Raw genomic sequence first — 10,164 nt, 5'->3', positions numbered from 1 at the left:
GTGTTCAACGTTCTAGCTGTATTTTCCATTCATTCACACAGCTACAGTATATCTTTGAATATGCGCATTCAAAGAACAAAGTCCCGCAGCAACGCGCGGGGTATCAACTAGTTAATCCAAGGTTGGAGGCAGAGTCCCCCTCACAATGTAAATAGCTCCGGGCGAGAAATGGAGAGGTAGCGTCTATGTGTGGGAGAGACGGCGCCAGAAAGCAAGGTCAATCGAAAAAACACAACCTTTTTTCATATCTAAACCCCAAATCTCAAATTTGTGATGATTCTAGGTTTAGTAATTATGAATTTTCAAGTGTTTTTCAGACTTAAGATATGTGTGGCCGGCGGATTTTAATGAAGCCACTGAAAATTTTTGGATTTTTTTTAAATTGCCGCCGGTTGCCGAAATATATGTGTGGCGAGCATATTCTTGCCCACCACTAGTTCATAATAAAGCAGTGGCACGCCCTATTCCAGTGCCCGCCACTGTTGTTTTCACCCCGCGGGGAATTTGGAAAGGGATTATGTGTGGCGGGTGCTAAATATTGCCCGCCACTGTTTTGCACAAAGTTGTGGCGGGTGCTGACATTTACCAACCACTTCCAAACTAGCAATGGCGGATATCTGACCATGCCCATCACTTATTTGAGGCCATCTATAAGCCTTTTCCTAGTAGTGGAGGCTCGACGCGGCAATAAGCTACGAGGCGTGTGATATGCACGGGGCATGAACACGGACCAGGGCTCTAGTGGTCATACATGTGGTGAGACAACCATGAATTTTACTCGGGATGACTATAAGCAATGGTTAAATTCGTTCAAGTTTCAGACAGGCGGTCAAGAAAGAGTGAGGATGTTGAACTCATGTGTGGCACCTAATAAGGGAGTTGTCCACTTTCAAGTAGATCAGTGATCGGTATGTTGATGGCATTGAATGAATACTCTGGAAAGTTGGGAGAAAAAACTAGAGTAAAGAAAAACTTAATTTTGCTGAGTGTTGACTATGCTCAAGGAAAAAGGGACTACAAGTTGTAGATGGAGTCACATGAAAGCCGGGAGTAGCAGCGATACTCATGGGATAAACTTAAGTCCAATGTACATGAAAGTTTGACGCATGGACAAATTCAAGGTGATGGAGAATATAATACGTCAAGGTGGAATTTGTTGGAATTGTGTCGAATATTGTGTGCAAGTAGGTTATAGTTGGACTCTGTGTACTGTGTCTAGATAGTGTAGTAGTTGTGTACTAATATCCTAGACCTCCCACATAATATGAGTGTAAACACACGATGTAACTTATGCCAACATTATAGCACAAACATGCAGGGGAAGCCGGCGGCATGTGTCAGTGCCCGGATGGCCGGTGTGCGATATTGTGATGGTATCACGGGGAGAAGCGTCCATAGTCATGCCACGATGATATAGCCATGTCGATGAAACTTGTTAACAAATCTCAATGCCATTCGTTATGTGATTGCTTGTTCCTTGGCGGATTAACTATGCGCCTCGGATTATTCTAACATGATCAAACCGAAATCCATCTGGCTTCATTTGGGACACGACAATAATAATTCACACGCTCCAAAGTAATTTTGGACAGACACATATAAAATGTTCAACAAATTAGTCTGAACCATTCATAGATTCACACCGGTCACAGCTTCGACCATGTCTCCAGTCGTCATGTGGCAGGCGTCGCTCTGGTCTCGTCACAAAAAATTGCAGGGTATTCATCAAATCATGGCAATCATCTCCTTTAGTGACTTTTTATGCTGGAAAGGTGGGGGGGAAGGAATAGAAAAGAGTTAGTAAGAAAATCAGCACAACCAGAAATAAGTTTGAGAAGAGTTAGAATGCAAAGAAGAAAAACTAGGAGTTACAAGAAACATCCTTACAATTAATGGTAACCCCAACCATTTTGCGAGTACTAGGCCAAGAGTCTCGCTACAAACTGTGGTCGTCCTCACGGTCCGGCTGGCTTCGTCGACCACTCCGCGAATGAGTACCCCCATCACGCCATACTTGCTAATGACGGGGGAGCCTGACATGCCATGTACAGCGACACAACTCACTGTAGCTCGTGCGCCAATGTTTACAGTGTCTTTTGGTTTTGACCTGTGAGTGGAAAAAAGGAAGAATTTTAGCACAATGTGAGATGCCCTTATACCCAGTTTACACAAGACACGGTTAGAATCCGGAATCTCACAGCAGCTTTCCTGGAGAAACTGACGGGGCCCTAGGGGGGCCTGCAGCATCCTCTGGGCTGCAATAACCAACAGCTATTGTTGTGCCATCCTTTGGCACAAAACTGATAGGAGCAAACGTCAGAGGCTCAACACTTGGAGTTGGCGTCAGAACTTCTAAGAGCGCAAGATCTGCACGTTTGTTAGAGAGCAACAAGCGGGCCTCTAGATCTTCCACTCTTGGATGCTCTCCGTACAACATCCTACGAACGATTATCTTATCGGTGCTGTCCTTGAAATTTATTGCATGTTCAGCTGTGCAAAGGACACATCGGCCATCTAGTCGCTTCTTGATGGCAAAACTTGTGCCACAACTGGAAACCCGATCGTCCTTTCTATGCATCATGACGTAGAAAACACTGTCCCTAGCGTCCATCGCTCGTGAGAGAACCTCACTATCTGGTTCATTTCTCCCAACGGCCCTCCGATCTGCTAAGGTTGCCATGGTTGGTCTGTAAATGAATAAAAAAATGCACTTTAGTTACTAGTAGTTCATATCTCAGTATAAGGACTACAAAGCATCTATCAGAATTACTTAATCTTGAAAAGCATTTGTTTATAGAAATATCCCTCACATATAGGAGTGGAAGGTGGTAACGGGTAATCCTAAATACTCGTATCCGATAACATTCATATTCATTTTGAAAATATGAAAATGTAAGTGGGAAGAGCACTATCCGATCCATTGTCGCCCCTATGCACCTACTCCTTCCACCATCTCTAACGGCAATCATCAAATGATCAAATGGGCGTCCCCCAAATGCCCTTAGGCGTGTCCACGGATATCCGGTTGGGCGTCGGTCATCCAACCGTCTTCATTAAGTGCCACCCATTTTCAAAGAGTTCAAACGCAAACTACGAACGAAATTTAACTGAGATTAATAAATAACATGCAAACTAAACTGAATTTAACGCTGTAATTTTTTACTTCCTCCGTTCCTAAATATAAGTGGGTATGTGCCAAAAAAATCCCTCAAAATTTGGTCTCTGAGACTTGGACTTGGGCCCTTGAGCTGCTGGGCAGGACCACTTTCTTGTAGGCTGGATTCCTGCAAATCGGTGGGCTCTCCCTTCTCTTGTCGAATTTTTGTCTTAAAAAAAGGTTTTCTTTTTTGCGATTCGACCACTCTCTTCTTCGTAACGACGGCGGCAATCGCACTGAAGCGAACGCCGGACTCGAGGCTAGCGGCCGCTGCAGAGCGGGACGCGAGACGTCGGGGGTGGGACAGGCCACAGGTGGCTCACGCGCATTCGGTTCGCCTATGAAGTAGACTTCGGAGCTGGTCGCCGCCCGCGAGAGGGGACGGGCGCAAGCTGTAGGGTACGGCCGCGAAAATTGAAACGGCTGGCGCCGGCGAGAATAGAGGGAGGGATGGAGTCCCTTTACCTTGTGGTTGCGGACGGGTCGGCCGGAGAGACCTTTTCGCCGGCTGGGGACGAGTCGAAGGGCGGGGTGGGCAACAGAAGGCGGCTCGACTGCGAAGTGATGAAATAGAGCCTCCGGTAAGGTCGGATGGAAGGCAAAAATATCGATGATTATGCTCCTGTGCCTAGCAAACTCACCAGGAAGGGTGAAGAAACTGGAGCACCGCCGGATATGATATATGCTCTCCCAGAGGAGAGGAGGAGGAGGAGGACGAGGGGAACGAAAAGTAGGGAGAGATTGGGAGCCTGCTCTCCTTTTCGCAGCAGAGGAGGAGGAGGAGGAGGGGAACGAGCAAAGGGAGGGAGGGAGAGATGGGAAGCCGCGGTGCCATCCACGATTTTGCCCGCCTGCGACCTGACACTCTGACAGTCGAAACAGAAAAAAAGCAATCCTCCTTTCTTTCTTTCTTTCGGTCATGGCAGCAGAGCGAGAGAGATGGAGGACAGAGCGAGCACCGGGTCCGTCTCACGCAGACTCCCACCTGCAGCTTCTCCTATCGCTTTGACTTGTTTCCCCTTCGGGAAGAAACACCCACCCCCGTGCTCGTCTGGAGGTCCAACAGCCCGACGGGGAAAAGCTTATCGTTCCTCACGTCTTGGCTAATTAACGGGCAGCTAGCCAAGCCAGTAGCATGGAGCGGAGACGGACGTACGCGACTCGTGTCTGCCCTGGAGGCCGAAGGAATGCATGGGAGAATGATAATTGCCTGCCACTGCCCACTGATGTTAGCTAGCCTTCAAAAGGTACGGTGGTATACTCGTATTGGAGCACCAGTACCATGCAACATATGGACATGCATGCCAAAGGGCAATGAATGACTTCCCAAGCACCCCGATGCGAGCGAGAACCGGGCGGCGCCGGAGACGGGAGGACGAGTATGGGCCGGGGACATCACGCGCGCGGAGCAGATGACTCGCGGCGTGGTGCTAAGGAGAAGTGGAAGGAAGAAGATGACCTTGTGACCCTTGGGTCATGATCGGATGGCCAAGGAAAATTCAGATGTGGGACAGCCCAAAAATGTCCCAAGTGTGGTATACAGACAGATCAAAAAATAGTTCCGTGAATAGATCCACTGTCCATTATTACTTTGAGACTGTTGTACTTTGATGTTTTGCAAGTTTTGTCATGTTCCATAGCGTCACATTGGTGTCTTTTTCCAGCATGTATCGAAATGTTCTACATGTGTATCGCTGTGTAACAATTAGAGGTGGAAAGTGGTAGCAGATAATCCAAAATATCCGATATTCATACTTAAGGAAATACATATTCATATCCAAAACATTGGCGTCAGAACTAAAATGGAAATGGGAATGATATGTAAATGGATTTATTTATAACAAATAAAAATGTAAATATGATATGAGATTTTGACACAAATACAGATATGTAACACTAAAAAAAATACACTTCCGTGATGATACGTGTTTGTCACAGTAGGTCGCGTTTTTTGTCATGCATGTACATCCATGACGATTTTATGACAGAATCAAAATAGTCATACCTGTACTGTCGTAGAAGTGTTCCATGACATTACCAAAATTATCATCACGGAAGTGTCCATTTCCATGACAATAAATTGCGCGTCACATAAGTGCTTTCGTCAAGGGTGACCGACACGTGGCATCCACCGTAACGGAACGCCGTTAAGTTATCGGGTCCGGTTTTGGATCCGATAACCCGTTAACAGCCCGGACGAATGGAGATTTTCCACGTGTAAAATCATCATTGGCCACAGGAAACACGTGTTGCCTCACCGTTGGGACAGATGTCATCCACTCATTGGACAAGAGGCGCCTATGATAGGTCGACACGTGGCACGGCCCAACAGTGTCCCATTCCGGTGAAAAAGGCCGGCCCAGTAAAAATTAGCAGGCCGGCTCATATAAGGCCTACTTGTGTCAGCTCCATTTAAGCCCACGGCCCATACGAGATGTGCCAATTCGGCCCGTCAACGGCCCATTAAAGATTTGACACCATTGCAGTCCATCGTCAGTTTGAGCCCGTTAACAGCCCGCTATATATTTGGGCTCAATATCGGCCCGATGAGATTTCGGCCTGTTAACGGCCCATTTAATAGATGGGCCAATTTTCAGGATGTACATCTTTCGGCCTTTTAGCGACCCATTTAAATGTTGGGCCAATTTCTGGCCCGGTGTGTCTTTCAGCCTGTTGACGGCACATAAATCTGATGGTCCATCTATAGTTGGACCTGAGTTTCGGCCTTTTAGCGACCCATTTAAGTGTTGGGACAATTTCTGGCCCAGTGTCACTTTCAGCCTGTTGACGGCCCATAAATCAGTTGGGCCATTTGTAGTCGGACGTGAGTTTTGGCCTTTTAGCGACCCATTTATGTATTGCGCCAATTCCCGGCCATGTGTGCCTTTCGGCCTGTTAACGGGCCATAAATGATTGGGCCATTTGTAGTCGGACCTTAGTTTTGGCCTTTTAACGGCCATGCCCTTCATGGTCCAATACCAGTCCGGTTTCTCTTTCGGCCTGTTAAAGGCCCACAATACAGTTGGGCCATTTACAATACGACCTGACTTTTGGCCTAGCGGCCCATGCTCTTCATGGTCCAGTACAAGCCCACTGTCTCTTTCGGCCTGCTAAAGGCCTACAGTATAGTTGGGCCATATGTAGCCCAAACTTAGTAACTGCCTGTTAATGGCTCGTGAAATAAATTGGGGCCACATGTTGCCCGCTTCGATGTCGGCCTGTTAACGACCCGGGAGGTAAGAGGGCCGACCATTAACTTTCAGCCTAGTAACGACCCATTAACTTAATGGGCCCACTAAAGTTCGTACATGTCTTTAGGCCAAATTAGATAATTTGAGCCCATTACGACGAGCAATTATGCACAGGACCAAAACCGATCAAGCAAAGGTACAACATACAGGGAATAACGTTGCACATCCAGCATATATTACAGGAAATTACATCCACTGGGCAATCAAAGATTGATGCCGGTGCAAATAAATGAGTAGAACCTAACCATCTACAATGTCACAATCTGCAACCTCAGCACAGATGACGCCCATAAGCATGTGGGAAAGTTCTGCTACTTTGCTACACTGTCTCTGAAAACATTGATCACTTGTTGTGTCACACGACTCTGCACCTCTGATTCATCCATCATTTCCATCATTGCTTCAGCCATTAATTGGTTTGCAAAATACATTTATTCTGTTGCATTCGAGACAGAGGATACTGAACAGATTCAGATGGCGATTTTGGCAGGCTTGTATTATTGATAGTGGAGAGTGTCTCGACCACTGCATCATAACATAAATTAGGAAGGGAACCAAACAGATTAATCATGAGTTATTGCCATATTACCTGGCCTAGATTTACTGGAAAGAAACAATGGGTTTGCCTTGCTGTTTTCAGAGTTTGTCATGTTATCTTCAGCAGCCTGCACAAAATTAAGACACTAGCATTGTTATCATTGGCCATGTCAGATAATAGGAAAGCAACATTGACACAACGAACGTTTGGGCAATTAGCCTACATCAAATTAAGACAATATGGCACAGCTATAATCAGCCAGGTAAGGTAATACGAAAGCAACATTGACACAATGAATGAATGGGCAACCAGAGAAGCACTACAATTCAGTAATGTGCGTGATATGAGATAGTACATTCATGCAGCTCAGTATGCAAAACTACCAGGCAGTTTTCCTTACAAAAATCAACATTAGCGCCTTTAACATTTTGCTACAACTAATTTTAGATCAGATAAAGGTTAGATTCACGCCAATTAACAAAATACATGCTGATGTAAAAATATAGTGATATACAACAGGTACTTATATCAGTATTGGAGCACAGAGAATTCCCGCAAGATATTTTCCTCGAATACGATCCCAATGGAGGAAGTCTTCTATCGTTTAACCTTATTTTCTAAAAGAGAGATGGGTAAGAAACATGTAGAAAATATGATCAGAATGCTATAAAATTTCATGATGCGAGGATACGCACACGTTTCTTAGAATGGAGTTGACATATTTTTGCTGGACTGGAGCGGACTAGTTCTTTGGCCACTGGAATCTGCTTATTATCAATAGGAGTTGGGTTTCTCTGTGCTGGAGCAGTATCTATAAAAACTGGAGTTGGTTTATTATCTCCTGGCGTTTGGATCTTTTGCAAAGGCCTTATTTGTAACCCTTCAGATTCTAACATAGTCGTCTTCTCCTTGCATGCCTTGTATAGAAGAATGGTGCTTTAATTATAAAACATGCGACAGCAGAGAGATGGAATAGGTACTGAAGAATAGAAAGGCACGACATATCGACATGTATTCCCTCCATCCGAAAAAAATGGATGGGTCTAGGCGTATTTCAGTTCTAGATACATCCTTTTTTATCCATTTCGGCAACATGTAATCCGGACGAAGGGAGTATGGTGTAAGAGCTAGGGATACGACAGGACAACACAGCAAAAAAACACTAGTTGAGTGTAAAACTATATGCTAGCGGAATACGTACAAAAATAACTAAGGCAACATACACGTGTATGATCGGGAAAATAAGATGGCATTGCAACAGAGCACTAGAACAACACTTCAATGTAAAAAAACATGGTATGGTAGACAGATGAAGTACATACTGATGAATAACAATGCATAAGATATTCAGAAGCATGATGTCCAAATTAAGCAGCCGGCATTGCAACAGAGTAGATACACTCCAGGACATTATATGCATGTTGTAACCATATCACAGGCCAAGTTAGAGCAAGAACCTTGTGGGGTGAAGAGGATTCATCATCTTTCTGCAAGTCTTCTGAAGAACTGCCTTTACATGTTCCATCATATTGGGTATCATTGACATCAAGTTTATTGGCCTTTACATTGCTCCGTGAGGTTCTTGTGGATATATCAGTGTGTGCAATTATATCTGACATGCATAGAAGACAACTAGTAGTTAGATTTATGTGATGAGTGCCTGTAGGAGATGACCTAAATAGTAGGACTGGGGTTAACTAGCAGCAACAGGTCTCATAAACTAAAGGGAGAACACAGATGAAAGCTACAGAATATGTATCGTTTGTACTCGAGATTAACTAGATGGCACACAAAAGTATTAAAGAACAACATAGGTAATACTGGAAGTGGTATAATACTATAATCACCAGCCTGTGGGATAGCATTGGCTGATGGATGATAACTATGGAACAACATTACCTAAAGAACAAGTATCTTAGCTGAACTATGGAACAACGTTAACTCCTGAACAAGACCTGTAACAGATCAGCATGAATATACAGTGAAATGTGATGATCTATTTTCCATGCTTAGATGAATAACAAAGCCATAAATGTTGCACACAAGTAAGCATCATGTGCTGACTTGTCGATGGCCCTGCAGTTGTTGTGGCTGTCCATGTCGGGCACGCGCATTCGATGCAGGGAACTGTTGAGTGGGGACTATAGCTCCCTTCTGGTGTATGCTTCCCTTGTTGGAGCAGCCGCGGTGAGTCGGAAGATGGTGTGTCTGAAGATGCAGATAACACATAATGTTAAGAATGACATATCTCTTTGATCTGAAGAAATACACTAAAAGATCAACAACAAGGTACGAGAGTGGTCACACGTCTGTTGACTGAAGACTAAATTGGGGTCACACGATTTTATTTTATTTTGGTACTGTCCGATCTACGTCGGATGGCCTGATGGCCGTCTTGTACCTCCCGGCTGACACTGCTCGGAATCTTCCCCGAAGAGCCAGCGACCAATGGCAGAGCAGCCTGCCTCCGCTGTCCATGGCCTCGGCCAAAACCCCGCTCCCCGCCCCACCGCACTGCCGTGGTTGCGCCGCCCCCGGGCCAATCCACAAAGACTCCCCGTCATCCAGATCCGGCGGCGGCAGTACCTTCAACCCACGCAACCCTAAAAGATAACCATCTAAGCGCTGCTTCCGTAGCGAACTTGCGGCCCCGCACCCTTACGTTAGACACCAGCCAACCAGCAGCCTAGGAGCTCCGCCGCCTCGATGGGTGTTGCTTCCTATTGGGAATCGATTGGCCCAGAATAAAAAACTGACGCCTAAATAAAGTGATTTGAGATGAGGGTGCGATATATCTGGCGGCATGGTGAAGTAGGCAGGTCCAGCTGCTGAGTCGGTGACACCGGTGTGGTTGCTGTGGCGACTGGCGGCAGGGAAAGAGCGATGTCGCGACGGTCAACGGCTACGGGGAAGCATCGCCAGGACTCTGGACGGATCCGAAGTTGGAGCCGCTCCGGCGCCGTGAACAATGGCGAGGGTGAATCGGCTCCGGTACGGTTCACGCGGCCGTCGTCGAGGCAACACCAGCAGCACGGAGTAAGAGGCACACGGCCCAGTGCACGACAGAAAATGGACAACGTCTCCGGCATTAGGGAGGAGGGCGACTATGAAATTGGTGCAGTCGGGGCGCCATGGAGGTGGGGCTGAGGTTTCACGGCTCAGGAGAAGGGAGCTTCCCGGGGAGAAGGTGATTTGGCGCCCACGAGGTATGAATGGGG

At 46.2% G+C, this 10,164-nt stretch overlaps 1 protein-coding gene across 1 annotated transcript; it reads right to left on the bottom strand.

The window, feature by feature from the left end:
• Positions 1–1,614: 1,614 nt before the first annotated feature.
• LOC119321774 lies at positions 1,615–3,704 on the bottom strand. The gene is made up of 4 exons (XM_037595321.1): positions 3,623–3,704; positions 2,199–2,687; positions 1,888–2,107; positions 1,615–1,764 (listed from the first exon to the last, which is right to left on the bottom strand). The coding sequence occupies exons 2-4, from the start codon at positions 2,678–2,680 to the stop codon at positions 1,726–1,728; spliced, it is 741 nt and encodes a 246-aa protein (XP_037451218.1). The 5' UTR covers positions 2,681–2,687; positions 3,623–3,704; the 3' UTR covers positions 1,615–1,725.
• Positions 3,705–10,164: the final 6,460 nt, after the last annotated feature.

Source organism: Triticum dicoccoides, chromosome 6B (assembly GCF_002162155.2).
Source record: "Triticum dicoccoides isolate Atlit2015 ecotype Zavitan chromosome 6B, WEW_v2.0, whole genome shotgun sequence".
Lineage (NCBI taxonomy): Eukaryota > Viridiplantae > Streptophyta > Magnoliopsida > Poales > Poaceae > Triticum > Triticum dicoccoides.
Note: the sequence above shows the minus strand (reverse complement) of the source record. Positions and strands in the feature narration are given on the sequence as shown.